The sequence below is a fragment of the Urocitellus parryii genome, chromosome 8, assembly GCF_045843805.1.
Source record: "Urocitellus parryii isolate mUroPar1 chromosome 8, mUroPar1.hap1, whole genome shotgun sequence".
NCBI classification, from domain to species: Eukaryota; Metazoa; Chordata; class Mammalia; order Rodentia; family Sciuridae; genus Urocitellus; species Urocitellus parryii.
The window spans coordinates 111,778,495-111,803,142 of NC_135538.1; the positions used below are offsets into that span (position 1 = coordinate 111,778,495).

The 24,648-nt window shown below is 44.5% G+C and overlaps 1 protein-coding gene across 1 annotated transcript in view; it reads right to left on the reverse strand.

The window, feature by feature from the left end:
* Positions 1–5,994: 5,994 nt before the first annotated feature.
* Positions 5,995–24,648, reverse strand: part of Dnah8 (dynein axonemal heavy chain 8) — a 286,408-nt gene continuing 267,754 nt past the window's right edge. The window contains exons 89-92 of the mRNA XM_077801771.1: positions 20,689–20,841; positions 20,418–20,607; positions 9,301–9,422; positions 5,995–6,282 (exon numbers count right to left, since the gene is read on the reverse strand). Of these exons, the coding sequence (XP_077657897.1) occupies positions 5,995–6,282; positions 9,301–9,422; positions 20,418–20,607; positions 20,689–20,841 (753 nt within the window). The remainder of the gene's footprint in view (positions 6,283–9,300; positions 9,423–20,417; positions 20,608–20,688; positions 20,842–24,648) is intronic.

Sequence of the window (24,648 nt, forward strand, 5' to 3'; positions counted from 1 at the left end):
AAACAACTGTAACTCTGTTACCCTGCCACTTGCCAGGTTTCCAAGCAGGCTGATCTTGCAAGCCCTGGAGAGATGGACCAACTGTGAGCCCCACGTTCCCTGGCTGCTTTGGGGTAGAATGGAATGGGTTAGGGTAATCGTCTGCAAACCAACAGCTTTTATAAGGAAGAGCATCAATTCAGGGTACGCTGAGAACATCCTCATTTTGCCAGCTTTACCTCAAAGTTTATATTCATCTCAGAAGGCTATATGTCTATCAAGATTTGAGTGTTCAAAGGCTCTGGAGTCCCTTTTGCAGTCAAAGCCAGGAGCTACAAGGTAGCAGCAATGGTGTTAGTGAGCTTTTGCTTTCTTTCCATGTACTGAAAGTACAAAGGTAATATTTCTAAGGCAAAAGATAGCTCTATCCTTCACAGATTCTTAGGGAATTTATGGTTCTGTGAAAAATAGCAATTAAGAAAGGGAGGTTTTCAGATTTCAGTTGTGTTTGTGTTTCAGGGTCTTTTCAACCTCTCTCTAGTCTCCCTGCTCAGTCCAAGGGGCTTCCTCCTCTTCCCCAGCCTCTCAGAAGTGATAGAAATCACCTGTGCCTCAGGCCTCTTTCCACACTTCAGACATTCTGGAAAGCTCTCTGCACTTCAGGGATACGCAGTCTGTGCGCAGAGGTCAGAAATACTCCGATTAAGTTGTAAAGATCTCCAAGGAGGGTATGAAGAGGAAGCAAGAGAAAACACGTTCCTGGTTTGTTTTTAAACCGACAGGGAAAGAGGAGGAGAAGAAAGGAGGAGAGGAGTGTGGAGGGGATATCTGAGCCATGGCTGCTGAGCACTGCTAGATCCTCAGCAGGTTCCAGGCTGTCCCCAGCTGCAGAGAGAGTGGCTGTCATCAATTGGCTTCCAGCTGCCGGGTCCCCCAGCCCCAGTGTGGGGCAGCCAATGCTAATGCTCACTCCCATGGGCATCTACTGTGATAGTGCTCCCCCCCCCCCCTGCCACCCTGGCTGCTCCCTCTACTCTGTCCTGCCTCCTCCGCTCCCCACAGAGCTGGGCCCAAGAGCTCTTTCCAGGATCCTGCACTCATTCCTGGGTTCCGCCTGTTTCCAGAGAACCTAGACCTAGAAGAGCCGGAGGAAGCAAGACTTTCAGGGTTTTTGATGACTAGACAATTTTTATCTAATATAAAAAAGGCACACAGGCCAGTGTCTAAAAAGCCCTGGGAGCCCTTGGTGGGCTCATCCACATTGGTGCACATTCCCAGACTCAAGCTGCAAGTCCTTTACCGAGAGTGTTGCCGTGTGGCATCCCATCAGCTGCTGTACCTTTCAACTGTTTCTGATTAGTTTAATTATTAATGGTTTTAAAAAACCTTTATGAAGCAAGCCATTGAAGTTTCAATTAAACACCTAGGATAAAGTCACTGTTACTTCATCTGCAAGTGGCTTTTTGACCTTTTAAAATTAAAAGGGTCTCCATAGCTCCTAAATCTGTTTTGGTTTTTTTTTTAAATTTAGGATAGTGGATTATTCTTTCACAGGTTTGAGCACTTTCATCTCGTGCTGAATTGTGTTCTTTAAAATGCATTTTTAATTATTTCTTCTTTTGTATGTGGGCAAGGAAACAGCTTGGCTAAGGCCTGTGTCCCAGGACTAGACTCATGTCTTTTCACTTGGAATTTAGAGTTAATTTCTCCAGTCCCACTCTTTCCAGTTACACAGACTTGCTGGTCTAGAATATTCCAGAAAACCCAGGAAAAAAAAGTTAAAATGAACCCACTAATTCTCTTCAAAGTCCCTGGATTTTAAACATACCTTTGTTTCAACACCGTACAAATACTAATAATTGCCATATAGTCTCTCCTCTATGTCCATTAGCCTTTCCATTTATATCATAAAAGCTGCTCATATAATGAAAGCTGCTCAAATTAACAAGTCAGAGAAACATAGATGTACCATTTCTGTGCACCATTATGCATTTTAGAGATCCATGCCATCGGGACTCGGGTGATAAAAACCCAGTACTGTCTGGCAGAGCACGTCAGAGCCCCGATGGGGCCCACCCAGCCTGAGTTCAGATCCCAGCTCTGTTACTCACTAGCTTGAAAACCTGGAGAAGTCGTTTAGCTCCTCTGTGCCTCAGTGTCTCAGTCTGGGAAGTGGGGATGATGACATCAGTACTGACCAGAGGGTTGGCATAAGGAGGACGTGGAGTCGTTCCCACCACACGTTATTACTGATAGCACTGGGAGCAACAGGGAGCTCACAGACCTTGAACTCCTCTTCAGAGACCTTGGCAGCTATTTATAAGCACTTGGCTGGTAAACAGATCTTTCCCTCAAGTTTTAATGGCAAAAGAAATGTTCCACTAGACTCTCCAGGCTATAGACGGCTCTATCTTTAGCCTTTTTCTGTTATTCATTTTAACTGAATCCTCAAATTTTACCCCCCACACCATCTATCAAATAACCTGCTCTTCTTCTATTCTCTCAGCTCTCTGGTTCCATCCCCCAGTCATCCTTGCCTGGTCTAGAATAGCCTCCTGGTTGACCTATTCACTTTCATTTCTTCAGCATCCCAGAACCACCAATGGCTCCCCATGGTCTGTGGTATTCTAGACCCTACCAACATGCCTCCCGCCTGACATTCCCTCCTTCCCCATCCTTTGCCCATGTCCCAACTGGGTTGCCTGCTATTCATGCTTTCCTCTATGCTGTCACTACTTACTGGGTGCTCGAAAGACAGATTCTGTTTTCCAGAAGCTTGCTATAGAGTGGGGAGATAGATGTCCTAGAATTAAAATTGCTAAATTCAGTTGCAGTTTGTCTTCTGCCTAGAAGAGGAGTAGGGGGTCATGGAAATCCTCAAAGAAAGTGAAGGAAGGTGAGATGGGAGAAGCTTTCCTTACAGCTTTATTGAGGTATAACTGAAGCATAAAATAGTGGATCACACATCGTGGCTTTTTTGTGGAGGAGTCTGGCATCTCTCAGCATAATGATTCTGCAACTTATTCACGTGTCCATGTTCCTTTTTATCGTTGAGTAATATTCTTATGTGAGGATATACCACATCTGTTTATCCATTCACCTGTTGATGGACATTTAGATTGTTTCCGGTTGTTGGCTCTTGGCTATTTCAAATAAAGCTTCTGTAAACATTTTGTACATAAACTTTTGCAGGAATTTTATTTCTCCTGGGTAAATAGCTAAGAATGAAATGTTAAGGTCATATGGTAGCTATATGGTTTTCTTTTAAGAAACTGCCCAACAGTTTTCCAAAATGGTTGTACCATTGTACACTGCTTTCTGCTACGCACAAAGGGACCATCTGCTTCACACAAGGGGATTTTCTTTGACAAGGCAATATCACCAGGGTGATGGTGCATGCAATATTCAGGAAACATCAAACAGTTTGAGGCAGAAGCAATTAAGCAAGTTGAGTGACAGGGTGGGCAACAGAGCAGAACTTTAATTTTAGGCCAGCTCATAGAGGGCTGTGGTGTTTTGGGAGTGGACATTCCAGATGACAGAAACTCACTGAAGGCTCCGTCTGACTTTTGTAGTTTCCTATCTTTCTATTCTTGTCTCTCTCTCCCATGCCGTTCCCTTCCTTAGAGCATACACCAACTGTCTTAATAACATCTATGAAAAGATAAAGACCCAACTGAAATGCTACCTGGTCTTCATCCCCCAACTTTGAGTTTCCTTGTCTAATCCTAGGAACTTCACTGATGGCCCTTTGTCACCCAAGGTCTCTGATGGCAGAGAGTGTGGCTTATTCATGCAACGTCACCCCCAAGATCCATCCCTTTTAGAAACTACATCTCTGGACACTTTTCTTCCTGTCTTATTTTTACATAAAGTCCAAACTAAAATAACATTTTAAATCAACAAAGGTATAAATCTCACTGCTCATTTTGCTGAGAACACAATGAGAAGACGTGTGGACTGATTCCAAGGAGGAAAAATCATTCTGCCTTTCTCCCGGTTTCAATTGGCTTACCCACCTCGTCCTCTGTCCTTTGCTCTTTTATGCTCACCAGTCTCCCTTGCTCAAGTGTGGCAAATTATGTAATTAGTAAAAGAGCAACAATTTCGCAGAGAACATGGTTATGGTGTTTATGGAAGTTCAATGGCTCCATATGTCTAAGGAAACCATTAACTAGGCCTAGAGAAAGAAAGCAGAATTGGGTCCCAGCCAGTTCTCAGCAGAACTAGGGGTAGCTGAGAAGTAGCCACCATAAAGAAGACCATTTTGAGGCACTGCCAGGTGCTCATCCTGGCTGGGCCTCATTGCCCATCTCCTTCCCCTCTCTCTTTCTCTCTCTCCCTCTTCCCTCCATGTTGACTCAAAGCAAAATCATCAGCCACAGCAGAGCTCTCAGGAAATGGTACTTGTGTGACCTTCAGCAGTCTGATCAAGGACCTTTGCTAGATTCACATCTTTTTCATCTCTTTCCCCAATCCTTCCCCAAGTCACTAGAAAACATTGAACCTAACAGTGATTCTCTAAAAAACCTGTCATAGTGCAGACTATGCATTTGCTTTCACTTGTTTTAGCAACTGGGCGAGGAGTATGAATAAAACCTGTTTTATTTTAGAACCTGAAGGTTGGTTTACTATAATGTCAGGGTGCTGGACTTTCCTTGTGCCCACTCAGATTGGCAAGTGCTTCCAAATTCTAGTCTCTGTTCAGGAGTGCCACCTTTGCTTTAGTGTGTGTATGTACTGGCCATGGGAAGTACTGAAATGCTTGGAGCAGAGGTTTGGCTACTTTATTATTTAAACTGTCATAGTTTTAAAAAAATTCTATGGTGTTGACATTATATCAATTTCAGGAGCATACCAGGGCCCACTGTTACAATTTGCATTTTCTACTGTTTGGAAACTAGTAGACTATGGTGGAACTTCCTTCAGGGTCTTCCCTGGACATCTCACAGGGGCTATTGCCAGACCTTCTCATTGTGTTTACCATCCACATCTGTGATCAAGATGACAGAGGATGAGAGAGAGAGCAAGGCAACTTGGGACACTCCCCTCCTTCAGAAGAACATGGGGAATGGAGCTGGTGACTTTAGCTGGAGGCAGGCAAAAAAGGATTCCAGATGAGAAGACCTGTAGAGACACTTTTCAGTATTCTGAAGCGGCATGAGCATTCAATATAGGACCCCATCTGTTTTGTTCAATTGACAATTTCCTTTAGCAGGAAATAAAGGTTCATACTGAGTTTCAGACTAACTACAGAGTAAGAAATAGCTTCACTTTTTAAAGACTTTCAGCATGTAACCTAATTTCACTTGATGGAGTTTGTTTTTCCTTCTCCATTTGCTGCCTAGAAATGTGTTTCATTATCTCCTGCAGAATTGGGGTGGGGAGGGAGAACTGCAGAGTCAAAGTTCCCTGAGCTTGAAGATCACTAAAAAAATAAAATAAAATAAAACAATAGTAAGTAAAATTAAAATAAACGACACAAGCAGCTATCCCAGTGGTTTTTCCATTTTCCATTTCACACCACCCAGCTGTACTACAGAAGGGCACCTCTGGGACCCTCCTGGGTCCACTTAACAAGCACAGAAGAAGGGTGAGCCCAGAGCACAAGCACAAATCCAGAGGTCAATTTCATCTGAGGAAAAATGGTTTTTACTGTAGGGAAAAGTTTTCATCTACTAGGTTCCTTTTAGGATGTAAGATATTAACACTTCGTCTTGGGTTTTTAAAATTCAAACCTTCCAAAGCATTCTAACACGAAGATAGGATTTTATCTTTAAAAAGTAATTATAATGACTTTGATTTCTGGAATAAAAAAGCATGAATTCAGAATCCGCTTTTTGAATATTGATATGAGAAGAAACCCAAGCAATGGAAGAACATGGACTTTTTAATTGAGAGAGAGAGGAATCAAGCAGTTATCAGGGAGGCAAGACACACATGGCCAACTCTCTCAATTAGCACAGTCCCTTCCTCCACACGGTTCCTGGTGCCCTCTGCAGGTGGGAAACCAACTTATTTGATGTCACACAAAAGGGCCACTCCTCTCAGGATCCAGTGATCTGGGGACAGCAGAGTACGCAAATACACCACAGTGATGAAGGTCAAGTCGGTTCGCCTCGGTTTCTTGTAAATAGGACACACGTACAGCTTGGGGTCCTTGGGAGCCGTGGAGTTAATAGCAAAGATGTGGAGCACCGGCAGCTGCATGAAGAGCACCTTGGGGGTGGATTCTGTGAGCTTCCCATTCCGTCTGTCCCAGGATGCTCCGTCCATGTAGAGCCCATAAATATATACACCTTCCTGCAAGAGTCAAGCATAAGGGAATAGATTTTTTTTTTAAATTAGGTGCTGCAAGATGGGCATCCATTAGTGTAATAAACGTCATCAGTTTGGAAAGAAAATATACACCAGTCTTAAAAAGCTGCCAGATGAAGAAAGCACCACTGGGCACATCCTATTAGTGAAATACTGGGCCCAATTTTCCTCTGCGGCATATGATGAGGCTGGCACTGTGGGAGTATTCCTGTTACTGCTAACTGGGGTGCCAGGTGTGGGGCCGGTGTTGGTGGAAGGCGGTCGCCTGGCAACTGAAAAGCCAAATGGCCTGTACAAGGAGCTAAGTCTCCAAAAGGTCCTATTTAAGTCGTTGTAAGGTGGGAGCAGGGAACACGATCTGGAGCTGGTGTCACTTGGGATCTCAGCTGGGCTGGTCAAGCCAACCCAAGGCTCAAGGGAGATTGCGCAGCCAGGACTGGCTAGCGGACAACCACAGCGCCCCCAGAGGCCGGGCGTGGTACAGACAGGGGCCGTGAAGGGGCCAGGTGGGAGACCGTGATCATCCTCCCCTGTGTCCCTCCCACACCTAGACCTGCCCTCGTGGTTCTCACTATTAAAACGGGAAGACTAGACACATACATAAAGGAAGTTGTTGTTGTTGTTGGAAAAGACCTGAAATGACCTGCACATATTTGTTACTGGAGCTGCCTGATGAAAAGTTCTGAGAGCAAGTGCAGGGACTTCTGAGGTGAAAGGTTACCGAAGTCTTTGTAGAAGGGATGGCCTTGAAATGGGCCCAGAAGGGTGGGCTCCGCTTGAAAAGGCAGAGGAGAGAGGACAGGCATCCCAGGCTGGGACAATGCTACAAGGAAAGGCAGGATGGGTGGAGAAGCCCCAGCGTTCTGTTCAACAGAAGGGTCAATGGTTGTGAGTCAGGGCTTGGCCAGGGAAGAGGCTCGATGCTAAGGTGAAGAGTCTGAACTTTAACCTGCAGGCAGCAGGGAGCCACAGAACATATATTCACTAAAAAGAAAGAGAAAGAGAAAAAGAAAGACTGGGAAGGAACCACAGGGACCTCCAATAAACATGCAAGCTCATAATGTACATTAATGTAGAAGATGGTGACCATTTTTTCATTACCAGTGAAGATGGGGTACTGAGAAGCAAATATGGATTATAATGAAGTACCAGGGGATTAGTCATGAAGTGTTTTCTGGAATCCCCTCATGTGGGTCAGAAATGTATTTTTTTGAACCACACACACAAAAAAAAAAAAAAAAAGAAAAGAAAAAAGAAACACAGCAAAATCATGGGCAGTCACAGAAAACCAGGCTATGAGATTACCACTGGTAACTTAAGAGTTGATAATTATCTACATGAGCAGTGTAGGAACCAGCCTATAGTAAATTGTATCCCACTCTAAGGTTCTTTCAATCTCAGGACCTTATAAAGTCACAGAAGGTGTGACAGATGAAAGAGTGTCACCCCAAAATTCACTTCCATCTACAACCTCAGAATGCAATTATTTGGAAATGCATATTTTGCAGATATAATTAGTTTAGATAAGGAAATAGTGGGTTACAGCAGGCCTTAAATCCTCTCTTCTCTTAAAGAAGAGAAGATACTTGGAGATACACATAGGGAAGAAGGTCTGTGACACTGGAGCCAGGGACTGGCAGGATGCATCTACTAACCAACCACTACCAAGGCTGTCCAACCAGCCACCAGAAACTTGGAGAGAGCATGGAGAGAGATTCTCCCTCAGAGCCTTCTTCTAGAAAAAGCCAATATGACCAACACGGTGATTTCAGGTTTCTGGCTTTCTAAACTGTGAGGGAATAGATGTCTGTTGTTTTCTGTCACCTGGTTTGTGATATGTGATTGTGACAGCCTTGGGAAACTAAGACAGATTTTGATACCAGAAAGCAGGGGCTCCGCGGTAACGAAGACCTGCAAAAGCAGAAATGAATGGGTCAAAGCTGGAAGAATCTTCTGAGGCATGTGATAGAAAGAACCTAATTACCTTGAAGAGAGGTTGGTGGAAATGTAGAGGTTCGAGGTGTTTGGGGGTGAGGTCGCAGTCAGAAATAAAGAACATGTTATTGGAAACTGGAGGAAAGATGATTCTTGTTATTAAATGGCCAAATACTTAGAAGTCGGAATCATCTGATCCAGTCCCCTTATTGGACAAATGTGGAAATGAAAACCAGAGAAAGGGAAATAACATTTATGGAGTCTCTATGGGGGTGGGGGCCTCCGGCACCAAGCCCACAGGGTCACATTTAAATTCCCACAACCTCTCTCAGTGAGGTTGAACCATCACGTTCATTTTACAGATTAAGAAGTCAAGGCTCTAAAAGGCCCGAGAACTTGCTTAAGCTAATTGAGCAGAGCAGTGTCTGAGTGGTGGCGCTGGGCAGCGTCTGCTTATCTCAGATGAGCACCTACTCCTTCCCCAGCCAGGCGTCTTGCCACCAGGTCCCAAAGATAAGGGGACACTGCTGGAACTGGATCTACCCTGCTAATCCAGTTGGTCTCTACTGCCCTCAGCACTACTCTGCCCCCCCCCCGCCCCCGGCGGGGGGTGTTCTATGAGCAGCCCTAGCAATAGCTGGAAAGGTCTAGAAATTTTATTTAATTTTTTTTTTTTTTTTTTTTTTTGTAGATGGACAGCATGCCTTTATTTTGTTTGTTTATTTTCATTTGGTGCTAAGGATGGAACCCAGTGCCTCAACAGATGCTAGGCAAGTCCTCTGCCACTGAGCCCCAGCCCCAGCCCCTAGAAAACCCTTTTAAGCAAACACAAAACAGAACCTTAATTATAAAGAAAAGCCACACGGGGAGTTCCAGGACTCACTAGACCTTGTCATTAACCTTCCACTCCAGCAGATGGAGGAGGTTTCGGCGGCGTCAGGGCCTCCTGGTTACAATGGAAACAGCCCTGGCTGCAAAGCAAACGGACTTCATGCGGCACTCAAGGGCAGTCTTAAGTTGGACTTGAACTTTCATCCCTGGCCCCAGAATTGTCCCTGCAGCACCTACCACAGGGGGCGTTGTGATCTCCTCCTTGGTCTGCCGCAGAACGTCGTTGTGGATGGTCACGGTGTCCAGTGCCCAGCCTTTGTGAGCCCGGGTCACTTCCTGCCTCATTGCTGTGAGGAAGCCTTAAGAAGAAAAAAGAAGAGAATTTGGTGCCCTGATGTAGTCCACTTTAGGAGCAAGCAAGAGGCAGTGCTAAGCATTACTTGCTGATCAATCTCCAGACTGCACTCCTGTTCCAAGAGGAGTTGACACCAAACCCCAGGGGGCCATTTCTCCCAGGGTTTTGTTTCTATGGGGACTGTGATGAGCTACATCTTTCCTGTCAGCTGGGAGCAGGAGAACAGCACCCTTTCTTTCTCCGACCAGGCCTTGGTTTGAAAGTCCCCTGAGATTCCAACTGCTCAAGGCCTCGAAGGGTCATAACCCACCTGGCCCTTGCTCATACACTGTATTGGAAAACACAATATTGAATGTGTGACCGGAATGTTAGAAGTATTCTGAGAAACAGCATTCCAATTAAACTCAAATCAAACCATTATCAAGCTTCTATTTGCTATAATGGAACAATTTCATTTAGTCTAAGGAAATAAGGCATAAAGCCCAAATAGGAAACCTGACTTTCAATTTGATCAAACAAAGCAATCACACCGGAAAGGAAAGCTACATGTTTTAATGTTCATAATACAGTTATTTTAAGATAATACGTGGCTCTGTATACCGTGGCCTTTCTTTAAACTTAATATTTGCAGATCATGCCACTCAATTTGATAAGAGCAGTCTTTCTTGGAGCGTGGCATTTGATGTTAGAAAAAAAGAAAAAAAAAAAAAAAACCTAAACTTCAAAATGGGCTTCAAAACCTTAAGTTGTGTCTGTGACCTAGCTCTTATATTTTGGTCTCCATATAAATATTGAAAATCATGGAGCTCTCCAGTGAGTAAAGTGTTGGGATATACACATCCCTGCTACTATTAAATTAGTGAACTCAGAGTCAAACTAACACGTTAAGAGATAACGTTCTGATGGGTTTGAAGGGAAAAGGGGAGTTACAGGTGTAATAAGCACTGAGAAAAGACCTCTCGGAGATGGAGAGGAAGATGAGGTTTCCAGCCCTTTTCCACGAAGGGAGTCAAGTTCTCCCCATTACTACATGAGACACGTGGAGGGGCACTCATGTGGCCTTTCTTTCATTTGTTGATGCTCTCCGGTGTGGTCACGTATGCCAGGCACCACTCTGTGTGTGAGGGTCACAAAGACGGGGAGGCCATCCATGGACCCTGCACTCCAGGGACTTGGCCTGGAGAGCGCGTGGAGGGAGGCAGGACAGGAGTGAGCCCAACTCAGGACAGCTCAAGGAAGACTGAGAAGATGAAGTCAAATGCTGCTCTTGAGGGATGATTGCAGTGAGAGGAGCCACAAATGCACAGAGAGGCCTGGGGTGGGAGGCTGTGAAGCCAGAGAAGGCTGGAACAAATGTGGGGCCTGATGTTTCAAGGCCAGAGCTTGCCCTTGATTCTGTGGATGATGAGGAGCAGTGACTTGGTTGTATTTGCCTCTTGGAAAGCTTACTCAGGGTGCCACTAAAACAGGATGTGGGTGCTCATGAAGGCCCCTTGTGTTAACTCAAAAGAAAAGTTGGTCAGTCAACCAGAGTAAGAAGAGATGACTTTATGATGTTAACCTCAGGGGCTGGGGCTGGAGCTCAATGGCAGAGCACTTGCCTAGCATGTGTGAGGCACTGGGTTTGACCCTCGGCACCACATAAAAATAAATAAATAATTAATAAAATAAGTATTAAGAAAGATATTAACTATGGGGAGGGGGGCCAGGAAACATGGTGGAAGTCTGCTTGGCAGCAGCTAAAGTCAGTGCCTGGACTCTATGTGGAGCCCCGGGAGGTGGTCTGACCAGCATGTGATGGTGTTGCCTTCCATTTCAAATACTGGGGATCCCACACCCTAGTAGTAAAACATTGTGTGTGCTCTCCAATCAGTGGGGTGATCAAACCTAATGCACCCTCTCATCACTCCACAAAGTTGTCATTTTCGTCATTCAACATTAAGTGTTCAGCCATGTGGTGTATTAGACACTGCACATTCAAGTGGAGGACTTGGAGGAATTAAATTGACCCTATTTTATGATATTTTAAAATTCACCACCGATCTATGAATCCACAAGGTCCTAATGTACAAGGCATGAATTCTAGTCAGAACCATCTATCTGCACAAGTTGAATAATTGGATTTTTCTATAATACTTTAAGTTCCAACTAAAGTGCAAATTTGACCTCACTCCATATGGCTGGTTCTCAGGCAATGCCACAGGTGTCAGACCAGGAATGAGAAGAATTCTCTCTAATGTAGAACACCTGCTTTGAAAGGCAGTCATTGTCAAAGAGCTCTGAAAACTCTAGTGCAATTACGGAAAGACCATTTCCTGTCCTCTCCCTACTGGGAGTACACATGACATTGCCCAGTGGATTTCAGCAGTAAGTGACCTAATGCTTAGGAAGCAGTGCTAGTCAGCTAGGAGGTGGAATCTGGAACGCGTGTCAGCTTGAACCCTCAAGAAAGGAAAATGTACTAGGCGTGGTAGTGCACACTTGTAATCCTAGTAACTAGAGAGGCGGAGGCAGGAGGATCACAAGTTTGAGGCCAGCCTCAACAACTTAGCAAAATGCCAGAACTCAGCAAGACCCTGTCTCAGAATAAAAAATAAAAAGAGATGGGGGTGTGATTCAGTGGTAAAGCGCTTCTGGGATCATTCCCCAGTACCAAAAAGAAAAAGAAAATTTTATCTAAATATATTTGAAGCTTAAGAGTGGAGGACAGTATTCCATGGGCCATTTCTACTCAGAGAACATGGAGAAGACACTCCATTTTTCAAGCCTTGATAGTTTGTTTTGGCTTCCTGAAAAGAATACAATCTTGAGGAATTCAAAGGGTAGTACATCCACTGAAGTATTCATTGTTTAATTAAAAAACAAAAACCTGAATGTCCATCTTTTTTGGAGATTATGTCAAATCTAATGCATTTTAAATTTGTTCTTTCTGAAGTCTGTATAATTCTAAAAGCCTATCGATACACTTTTCTTTATAAAAGCCTGGAAATCAGTACTTTTGTTTTGGCACAAATTTAGTTTGAGTAATTCTTAAAGTGATGGGAAAGCAATTCCCATGTTCATGTGTCTGAAGGAAGAAACAAAAGTTGGGGAAAGTCTTCAAGAGTAATAACCTTCTGTTCTCCATGATACTTAACCATTTTGACTATTTAAACATCTGAGTTTCATGTGGTCTAAATGAGATGCTTAAAAAAATTTCCCTTTCAAACAAACCCAGAAAGCATAATGAATTCTTAAAACACTTGTCAAGATTGTTCTCTTGCTCTTTCTCTCTCTCTCTCTCTTTCTAAAATTTACTTTTTAGCTTATTCTTTGGAAACTCAAGTCCAAAGTAACACTTGTTAGACGTTAATTCCCATAACGGCAGTAATCCAGCATTTCAGCAAACTCATTACCATTGTTTGGCTTGTGCAATCAGCTGGCTTAAGGAAAGCCATGAGCTCCTCTAAGCATCATTTCATACAAAGTCTTAGAAAAGACGAAAGAAATGGCTAATCAGGAAGGATGCTCTCCTCAACTTTATCAGGAGTGGTTGGTGTTCTGTAACCTTGGACCTATACCAAAAATAGACAACATTTTTTTTTTCTCTAACAAATGAACCAGTCCTTCTGTAATGGGCCGTAGGTTGTGCAGTATTTCCTGTCTAAACAGTTACCAAGCCTCCCAGAAGCATCTTCGAAGATAAGGAGAAATGATGTTCCTGCCACAAGTTTATGACAGGCAGTTTTTCCCCCAAATGAGAAGCAAACATAGTTCATTGCTAAGTTAAATAAAAGGTCAGAAATCATTAAACAAAGATGGGGTGGATGGGTCCAGTTGAATGAGAATGCACCAGGTGCCTCTCCCGACTCTTTGCTGGCAGCTCTAAGGAAGACATCCGAAACTGCTGAATATTGAAAACACCAGAGGAGCTTTGAAAACTCCCGATTCCCAGATCACAGTCCAGGTCAACAACACCAGACTCCCTGGAGGTAGTGTCCGGGCATCAGGGTTGTTGTACGGCAGGGTTGATTCTCAGACTTTACTGTTCACAGAACTCATCTGGGGAAGTGGCTGTGATGGACAGGAAAGTCCTGATGCAGTAGGCAGGTCAAGGGTGGGGCTCGAGGAGCTGCGTTTCTGTGACACCTGCCACCAGGGACTGGCACTGGGGGATCACAGAGCAGTAACAAAGATCTGAGTTCAAGGTTCTTCACACATTAGGATGACTAAGGGAGCTTTTAAGAAAATGGATTGCACAGACTCTAGAGGTCCTATCCCTGGAGATTGTGGTATAATTAGTTTGGAGCCCAAAGCATTAAGTATGCATCAAAAGGACAGTAGGTGATCCTATTGGGGTAAGTGGGTCTGAGAACCACGGTTCTTTGAAAAGCTAGGCGAGACAGGTCTCAGAAGTCACTGATTCACCTTTGTTGGAAGAGCTGGTTTGACAAGTGGAAGGTCAATGCCTCACTGTAAAACATCAGCAGGGCTGTCAGTAGCACGAGCTGACTCCTTCCAGGGCCCGTGAGACACATATTCTCCCACTGGCCAGGAGATGGTTGGCTCCAACAAAACCTCAGCACACACGGAAGAGTTGGGAGTGATTCTTTTGGCAAGAGCGGGGCCTGCCACCCACCCTGTCTCACACTCTGCAATGTATTCCTTGCACTTGATCTATTGTCTTCTGGTGCTAAGTTGATGCCTTTTTCCCTTGACTCCAAATCCCACTTCTTCCCCTGCTCCTCCACATCCCCACGAGTCCTTCTGGCATGATTCTACCTACTCAGAACACATCCTACCATCTTGCCCTTGCTGGAACCTGGCTCAGCCCTAAAGACCTTGCTCTTCCCCAACCCTCCCTCCACCCCTTATGAGAATCTGCTACAACCTCTGGCCACGAGCCGCTCCCCTCGATCCTCATGTCATCTGCCCACCCGCCACCAAGGACTGAGTACCCTGCCAACACCGGGGTCTCTTCAGTATCCCATCCAGCAGTGCGGTCCGGCCTCTCCTGGGCCTCCTCATGTTTTTAACTCACTGACTCCGGCCCCTGTCTTTACTTCCTTTCCTGTTGACTTAATTCCATTCTTTTCATCACTTGCCAAGTGAAACCCTGATCGTGAATGGGTCCAAATATCCCTCTCTTTACACCTAGCCCTACCATGGAAAGAAAACAAGCAAGCTCTTTCCTCTTACCACTATCCTCCAACTTGCTTCTCCTCTATGATGACAAGTTTCTTGAGAGAATCATCCATACTGCCACTCACCCTACCTGCTACCTGACCCCTCCACTGCCCCACCTGCTTCCCCGGGACTTCTCTTGGGACTATTTGGGGCCCACCTGGCTTGACCTCTGGCAGCACCACTACTACCTGGAACCCTCCCTCTCTTTGTCTTCCATGACCTCTGCTCTCCTGGTCTCCCCCCTCCCAGCTGTTTGGTCATGCGTGCTGGGGCTGGAGGGTGGTACCCAAGGAAAGGCAGCAGAATCCCAGCGAGGATGACTTGGGAGGAAGATGACCAGGTAGGTCATGGCACTGGTGAGGCTCATGGGAGCCTGGGACATCCTACACTGGCACCTGGAAATGAGGAATCAGAATTCTGCACTGGGACTTTAGGTAGGTAGAGATGAATAGTTCACCTATGTGAGCATGGCTGAGCTCATTGACGAGGGGGCCAAGTCCAAGGGCGGAACTTGCCTGAATAAAGCCCAGAAAGTAGGCTGAGAAGCAGCCCTCTCAGGGATGGGAAAAGAACCACAGAAGGGAATGGATGGAAGCCAAGGTCTGGAAGAGTTTCTAGAATCAGCATCCTAGCTACAGCCAAGGGGATATAGTTGGCAGGGAGCTCATTAGGTACGGGGTCCTTGCAGAGAGTGTTTCAGTATAACATGGCAGTGGGCCAGATGACAAGGGACAGGGTGGCTGGTGAGGAAGGTAACTGTGTACAAGAGCAGAATTATGAGATGAGGATGTGATGCAGGCCAGTGCTTGGGAGCCCCTCACACATCAGGACAACAGAACCACATGTTATTCCCTCAGAGGCATTTTGAACATGACCACAGTCCTTCCGTAAGTTCTGGGTTTGTGCACAGGGTAGGTCAGTGCTGCTATTATTCAAATTCCATTCACCCAGACCCCCTCAGACATGAGGAGCAGCTCTGGCTCTGTGAACAGCTGCCCCAGGGCCTCGCTTAGAATTGCTACTAGTTGTCCCCCAGTCCCTTCCAGCCCTGGAGTTCTGTGAACCCTCGGTGCACTCTTCCACTTCCACAAACAGCGGGCTCTCGCAACTATCCTCGAGACGAGCATCTGGAAATTGCAGCTAGCTGCTGACAATGCCCTGACAACACACACACACACACACACACACACACACACAGGCGAGAGGATGCAGGTGATTGTCACAGAAACACAAGATAACAGGACAAAAATCACCCATCTCCTTGCTTCCGCAAAAATCCCCTCTAAGTGAAAAATCTTGATTCATGTTAGGAAATAATAAGTTGTTACTGATACCTGCTGCAGCAGCCTGGCGTGGCTTGTCAAGACACTGAGATAAAAGCATAGAAAAAAAATGAGCACAGTTTGGCATCTAAATGGCATCAAACTCCAGACTGAGTTAGACATTTGGAAAACAATGATACTGCGTGGTTCCATCTAATATGGAGGTGTGAGGCCTGCAGGGCACGCTCAGCCTCTGCCTCCGCCGTTATTAGCAGCACCTGTGAGTCACACCAACATCAAACGGTAAAGTGTGGCTATCAATTAGAAGGTTTCAAAAGGCAGTCGATGCTCTGGCTTGAAGACGGGCGCTTCACAACTCATATTTCTTAGGTTTAAACACATTCCCACATACATAGTGCTCTCTCTCTCTCTCTCTCTCTCTCTCTCACACACACACACACACACACACACACACGCACACAAGCTCCTGAACCAGCATCTAAATCGTGCATACGTGATGCCCTGCAGAAGGGATGCCCGTGGGGAAAAAGAGACCACAGCAACCCTTTGCACCCCAAGAGGTGCAATCTTAGACGGTATGAGAACAAGGGCACCGTCACTGCTGGGGGGACCAAGGGAGGGCGAAGGCACTGTTGGTCCGAGGAATCTGTTGGGAGGCACATCCATGCACTGAAGAAGCTACGCCATTCAACAAATACTACAGGTCACAGACGCAAAGAGCTTGACCATTTTAATCAAATCTAATTGCCACACGGTTGAGCTCATCAATTGCTACAGAAATGATTGTGGCGGGGGCTGACAATACCAGCTGAGCTGCACGGCGGCTGACTCAGCCTCCTCAAATATGACAGACAAACATCGGCCAGTCCTAAGGCAAACGAACAGTGCTCTGAGAGGCGCCAGCTTGGGCACAGAGCCGGGGGGCAACTGAAGCATGTCATCTGTCCTTGAGGGCCTCAAAGTCACTTTGGGAAACACACAGTGGACAGCATCAGATGCCATATTATGTTACAACATGATAAAAATTAAAGTCATGCGAAATTGAAACATGAAAGTGTTTCATAGTCCAGGTGAGTTTGACTGTAGGTGTCTGTCATGACCCTGTGGCTCCTTGGTGACCTCTCTGCAAACCTAATTGTGTTTTACCTACCTGAGTGGGGTCTTTAAAAACATGATTATGGGTGCATTATAATGATATGTAATAGCAGAACTCATTGTTATGTATTCATGTATGCACATAATATCATTTGTTCGATTTAATTCCCCAGGACTTATTCCTCCCTCAGGTCCCCTTCTTCTACTTTACTGGTCTCCCTTCTGTTTTCATGAGAAGTCCACCCACTTTGTGTGGGATTATTTTTTAAAGCCATCAACTAAAATATTTTGAACTAAACAAGGACCTCATTCCATCGAAGGAGACGGTGTTAGAAGATACAAAACTCAGGAGACACATTCATGTCGCGAAACCTACTGCTGTCGCATGGAGGTCAGCAAGGCCTCCAACTGGAAAGGGCTTTGTGCACCCTGTCTGTGAGCTTGCACAGGCTTGCTAGATTTGGCCAAGTCTGTGGAACAGAAAGTAATTGTCAAGAGGAGGAAAAGGAAGCAGGAAGTGATTAGTGTGCAGGAAGAGTGACTTCCAGTCTTTTATGCAATGAACAGAGAGCAATCATAGATAAGGGCGAGTGTGCCTGAGTGTCTATGTGTAAAGGGAAGGGTTCTCACTTGCATAAGTCTGGGCTTTCCAAGACACAGAGAGCCAGGAGAGAAGGAATCAAAGTCCCACTCAAAAACAGAAGAAAAGAGAAAGGATTCATATTATTAACAGGTGAAGGCAAATGAGAAGTGAACCAAAGTGTACATCTACATTTGCATTTCTTTCCATATTGTTCTGGTTTGAACATCACTTCACCAAGACTAACAAGGAGAGATTAGTCCATGAAAATCAAGTTCAATTAAAGATCAGTTCAAGTGTTAATTAGAGGGGTTAACACTTTGCTATCTTAAGTTACAGGTGAAAAAAAAAACAACAAGATAATCATTGGAGGAAGGTGTATTGCCATGATGTATGATGTGACTCTGTCATTTGTGCCTATGGGAAGCCAGGGATGAACCCATCCCACTTCCTTGGTCTCTGAATATCAAAAATACACTCAATGATCTCAGCCTTCTGGGCTCCTGGTGGCTTCTCCTGGGATCCCAGTTTGGAATATTTTCTCAGGGCAACTTCTATCCACTCTCATGCCTCCCCTACCCCAGATGTGTTATCTTTGTCTTGTGCTTTCTTATGAACCAATATTTTTTCCTACAAGAACTTGTCACACATGTAATCAATATGTAAGTAGTGGCTCAATGTTTGTCTCCCTTACTATTCTGTGAATTTTGCATGGGTGAGAACAGTCATTATCTGGCCTTTTCTTACTGCACATAGTAGGTATGTACCTGGCCTGTACCAGGTACATATGAACATTTATTTCATGAAGGACTAAATGCATGAAGTACCAAAAGAAAAAAAAATACACTCAATGACCTCACAGATTTTAAAATCAGTGGTCCTTGGGGCTGGGGTCGTGGCTCAGCGGTAGAGCGCTTGCCTCGAACATGTGAGGCACTGGGATCGATCTTCAGCACCACATAAAAAATAAATAAATAAAATAAAGTTATTGTGTTCATCTACAACTAAAAAATATTTTTTAAAAATCAGTGGTCCTGATGCTGCTTCTGAACTCCAGGTCTCCCAGTGCATCTCTGCACCTGAATGTTCCTCCAGCACTCTCCGAAATCTAGTGCTCCTCCTGGCCTTGCCACCCAAGGTCCCTCTTGAACTTGCTCCCTGTCCTGTACTTTGCCTGCAGCCGAAGGCACAGCCTCTCCTTGCTCTCTCAAAAATGCCCATTTGATTCATCAAATCTGTTCTCCCACCTGCACCTTGTTAAGATCCCAGGCTCTTTCATGGACCTGAGAGGAGTCTCACTGCTCTGGGCCCCGGGATTCTAGTCCACCCTTCACCAACTCCTGGGATTATCTTCTGAGCTTTGGTGACTTCCCATGGCCTTCATGACATAGCCAGAACTCCTCTCAAAGACACTACTGAGCCCCTGTGTCCTGAGCTGGGTGTCCTTTTTCCACTGGACGTGCCTGGGCTTTGCTCAGGCCTCTGCCTGGAATGACCTTTTCTTGCATCCACTACAAACCCGACTCACTGCTTCCCATGCAAAGCCATTCTCAAGCCCTGCCCAGGCACAATTCATCTCTGTCCCCTGTACCACCCAGTTCTCACACGGAGCACTCATCGCGTCACGTTAAGGTTTGCTGATGCACTTGTCTTACCAACAAGATTATGGAGTTCTTTAGGGCAGGAATCAGGTCTCGAATCTGTCTCTGTTGAAAGCACCCTGCACAGGGGCTGGCAAATGGAAGGTGCTTAAACAATCCTGATTAAATTAGATGCTATATCTTCAGGCTCCCCAGTCAGGAATTATCTGGTGACAACTTACTCTAATGGAGGGCTTGCAAGGAGGAAAACTAATCATGAGCCTCTGGCTCAGTGTATTTCCACCTAGGGAATACAGCCGCACAGCCAGCATCCAGCTCCGAAAACAGCATTCCCAGGCCCAGCCCCAGAAGTCTGCTGTGCCCTCTCCTAATCACTGCGCCCCCTGCCCCCATGTAACCAGGATTCTGACTTTTGACACCAGAGGCCTGCACCTGGCCTTGTCCTTTGTATAAACTGAATCATCCAAGATGTCATGTTTTCTGCTTTGCTGCCTTTACTCAATGTTATTTTATGAGATTCAACCTTATTTCTTGAGTAGAAGCAACTCATTCTAAATCGGTAAGTGTGAATGTTTCTTAAATTGTATTACAAATGGCGCCAGGAGATGCCGAACCATGAGAAATCCAACATCTCTTCATTTTGGCCAAGAATCCCTTGAAGCAAAACCACCCGTTTTGTAGTAAGACAGAAAGTTGTTGGGTTTCGAACCCTATGAACTCTGACATGGAGCAGGTAACTTTCTGAGTAAACACTCTCAAAATGAAGGGAGAAATGAATCAGAATGACAAAACACTCTTTCAGGGGGAAAAAAAGACCCAAAATCCTGGTTTGGAGGGGAGGGAGACCCCTGAAGCTCCCTTAGTATTTTTGCCACATCACATGACAGTTTTTGAAATCAGTCTCATCTTCTGTCCTCCATGAACAATTTTTTTTTTTTGCCTCTTCTGGGGCTTCATTTAAAAAATTTCTCCACCAACATTTAAAACTAAAATTTGAGAGAATTTTTTTTTTAAAACACTCTTTTTCCCCTAACCACAGAGTGATAGTTTGCTGAAGTGGTGGAAAAGAGAGGACTGTGCCACTACACTGTGGAAGAAAGATATGAACAACTTCAGATTGAACTTGTTAAGCAAGGAGAGCAGGGTTATCTGTGTTCTCCAACCGTGGAGAGGACACGTCCAGCACCTGCAGCGTACCTTCACCATGCAATAGCACTATCCAACCATCCATCCACACAAGTCCAAGTGCTGCCCACTCTCCCAGGAGCACCTACCTTGGGGATTAAAGAAACCAGTCATCCAGAACACATTGGGCCTCCCTTCAAATATCCAAGTGGCGAACTGTGCGTTTCTTTCCAAAAGTTCAGTGAACCAGAAGCCCAGGGTGGACGAGTCCCAGGACACCCTTTTCCAGAGCTGAGGTATACGAGCATCGTACATGTTGTCCAGGGCGTCTCTCAAGTTCTGAGGAAGATGAAGGCAACATATGTGAGTGAGAAACAGCAGCAGAAGAGAGAGGTGACTGCTGAGCGGTGGGCGGCTCACCTCACTCATGATGATTGTCCCCTCGATGGCCAGTTTCAGATCGCTCAGGCTAGTGCGGAGGATCGAAATGACCCTTTGCATCCTGTCAATTTCTTGTCTAAGAAATATGTTCATGGAATTAAGATGCCCCATCTTTATCAAACGAGCTTTCACCTAAAACAAAGCACATGATAAAATCATCTACCATTTCTCTTTCAGTGACCTGTCTCCCTTCTGGATTCTTTTTCCTCTTCTGGGTGTATCTCTACCAGACCGAACAAACTCTAAAATCTCTCTTGCAGAACCAAACTTGCCATTAAGTTGCCCATTTTCTGAGCTTCAAAAACTACTGTTCAAACAAAATGATTTTTATTTCCTACTGATTGTACTCAGTTGATGATTGGAAATGTAATTTTAAAAAGCTGAAATAAGAATTGTACCTTTTTCCCCTTTCAAATGATTAAGTACTGAGTGTCAGTTGAATATTCTTTTGCAATCTAACTTTTGTAAGAGTACAGTGGAATATTTTTTTCATTATGCTTGCAGAGCTGTAATTAGAAATGTCACAGAAAGTTAATACAGCCCAAATCTTTACAGAACACTTACCAAAGAATAGGATTAGCTGTAGTTTTTCCTAAGATCATGGTTGCCTTGGCTATGGTGCCTAAAAAGAGCCTTTCCTAATCTAATCAATGAAAATATTTGACTTTGTGGGAGAGCCATTACAGACCTGTCATTTGATCCTTTGGGTATACTGACCATTTTTAAGAGATCGATACAAAAGCCTCTAGTTGTGGGAACAACAAAACCTAACAATTACCGGAAAATAAGCCAATATATATTCACCTTTCCATTTAGTGACATATGCCAAGAAAGACTGGCTACAGGTACTGGCAGGCACTCACATAGGAGTCTGTACTTTTTGTTAGCCACAATCTGAGAGATGCCAGAATAGAAAGAATGTGGACAGACACACAGAAAGGGAGAGAATCTGATATGATGTTCCCATCCAAAGAATCATCAGGAAGCCTGGAATCAGCTGTAGGATTCTCTGCCAGAGATAACCACACCTCTTCTTAGAGACAGATGGGCTTCGGGGTCTTCTGAACCGTTCCCATTTTACAAAACAGGCCTCTGGCGTGGGAGTTTCCTTTAGCAATGGACGCCTCTGATTTATTACATGGATCATTTCCAGTGATTGAAAGATGAATGGGGAAAGCAGTCATATAAAACCAAACAGCCTGGACGGAGCCACTTATGCAGGCAAAACAAATAAGATTAGAATCATAGGCCAACGTGCCAGTGGAGGTCCTGGACCTCGTCCCACATACCAACCTTCAGGGAGCCTCCTGAGTTCCTGGTTCTAGAACCTACATTTTTGCAGTCTCCAGAGCCTTATTCCTGTCTCCATCCTGAGCCCTTCCACCTACGGCAACTGAACACACACATATCCCCTTTCAATCATGACTGCTCTGGGAATTCATTCTTAATGAAAAGGGAAATTACAGAAATACTTCTGCAATTCTACAAATGGGAAATGAAGCCCAGGTATTGATCACAGCATCAAGTCAATAGCCCAGGTCCATTTACTATGCCAACAGCCCCAAATTGCCTTGGCCTGCTTATGGTTTTAAAAGAAAAACTTGCCTAGTGTGGTGGCACCTGCCTGAAGTCCCAGCTACTCAAGACACTGAGGAAGAACAAGCACTTAAGCCCAGGAGTTCAAGGCCAGCCTGGGCAGCATAGTGAGACACCATTCAAAAAGATTTTTTTAAATTAAAAATAAAAGAGGAATTTCACTCAAGATAGACAAGCTTGAGAAAAACTTAGACCCCCTAAAAATGTGGTTCTAATGCTGATTTTATTTTGTGTGTGATTTTTGTTCCAAACTAAAATTTTATTGATAAAATTAAAATTTGTTGTTGTGGTCTTACGTTGGATTTTCATCATGTTTCTGGGACCAGGTAGTCTCTTCTACATAATAGAGTTAATTTTACTAAGGAAACTGAGGGTATTCAATTTCAATCTACAAACTTCACTTTGCTGCCATATTTTCAAGGACACAGTTCTTCTCTAGTAATGATCTTGGAAGAGGAAGAGGTTTTAGATGTCCCTCAGTGCAAACTCCCTCCCAGGCTGGAATCCACCAGGTGACATCCCTGACACTGCTTCTGCTAAATATTGCCAGGACAGAGGTCTTCCTGGTGACTCAGCCCCAACCCAGTCTGGGCAGCTCAAATGATAACCAGGGCTCATGACCTCCCTCTGGCAATACCAACCCTGTGGTAGAGTTATAGAGAGTCAGTTTATCTCATTTTCCCATGCCAGCTTGAAAAATCTTTCAAGGAAGATATTTTGCCTCATTTATCTCCTGAAAACCACCCACAGAGCAGCTGAAAGCATGTCCTTTCCATATTTATCCAACTGAGAAGCACTTTCTCCCTTACTATATAAACACTCCTTTGTGAGACCATTGATTCCAATGTCTTAACCAAATGCCTTGTTACCCATTCACTCATTGGTTCCAGAATCAGTTTGAGTTCAATTTTTTTTTTTTCTTTTTGTACTGGGGATTGAACTCAGGGGTGCTTTACCACTGAGCTACAATGCTAGCTTTTTCTTTCTTTCTTTTTTATAGACAGGATCTCACTAAGATGCTTAGGGTCTTGCTAAATTGCTGGGACTGACCTCAAACTTGCAATCCTCCTGCCTCAGCCTCCAGAGTCTCTGGGATTATAGGCATGCACCACTGCTCCTGGCTCACTTTATAGATTCTTGCTCTACCGCCTAGCTTGGTTTCTGCTGGTACTAAGGACTAAGTGACATAATGAATATAAAGCACTTAACACAGGGCCCATTGTATAATGAGTCCTCAAAAATGCCAGCCACTGCCCCATGATGACCTCATTCTATGAGCTAAGTGTGGTGCTTGGAAAACTTCAGATTGAGAACCGGATGTTCATAAATAATATCCACACTAATTGTTTAACCCTATTTAATCAGTTCTAGGAGTGATTAAAGATCAATTGAGCAAACAGGCTATCTCCATCTATAGTTAAAGTATTTTAAGCATCTCTAAGAATACCCAATCAGTGACACCTTTGCTTTTTGGCCTTAAAGATTTTTTTAATTGTTGTTTAGCACAGATTAAGGCATAATAGTACACATTGGTATATAACTGGGTCAATGTGGAAGACTTGCCTGCAGAGGAATTAACTTATTAAAGTATTTTAAAAAGGAAGCAAAAGAAATATTTCAAAGGATGACCAGGATAAACAAACAATTTAGACAGAATTTAGATAAAAGAGTTTAGTAACATAGACAAACCAAATTTACTACGTAGGTAATCTGCAGACAATAGGTAAATTACTGTTTCTCACAGTAATCAGACGTAGATGGTTAGATGCATAAATAGATGCCTAGATTGTTGTTTGTCTATCTAGCTAAATGCAACATTTCCATGGTCAATTCTAGGGGGAAAAGGATAGCGAGAGGGCTATATGATGTATTTCAGAATAACTCCAGATCTCTAACTGGCCTCTCCCTGTTCCAGCTATAGGTAGAAGCCCATAGACAGGTAGCCCTTGGGCTCCCAGCTGCTGGGTGCATCTTTTCCCAGGCTTGGGGAAGCAGGAGAGTGTGTACACGGACCACAGTTACCCCTGCAGTAGAGGTTAGCTTCTGACCTTTTAATTGAGGAGCTAAACTTTACTCCCTGGTAAAGCTAAGGCCATCAGTGGTGAAGGATGGAGGCTGAGAATAGGAGAGGAGGATACAGCTCTTTTTCTTGCATGAGGAAGGAAGCTCAAGTTGAGGACCACTTGACAGAATTTTCATACTATCCCAGATATTTTGCCACAGATAAAAATTACCTTAGGTCAGCAGTTCTCAAAGTGTGGCCTGGGATCCCTGAGGGACTAAGGATTCTTTTTTTTTTAATATTTATTTTTTAGTTTTTGGTGGACACAACATCTTTATTTT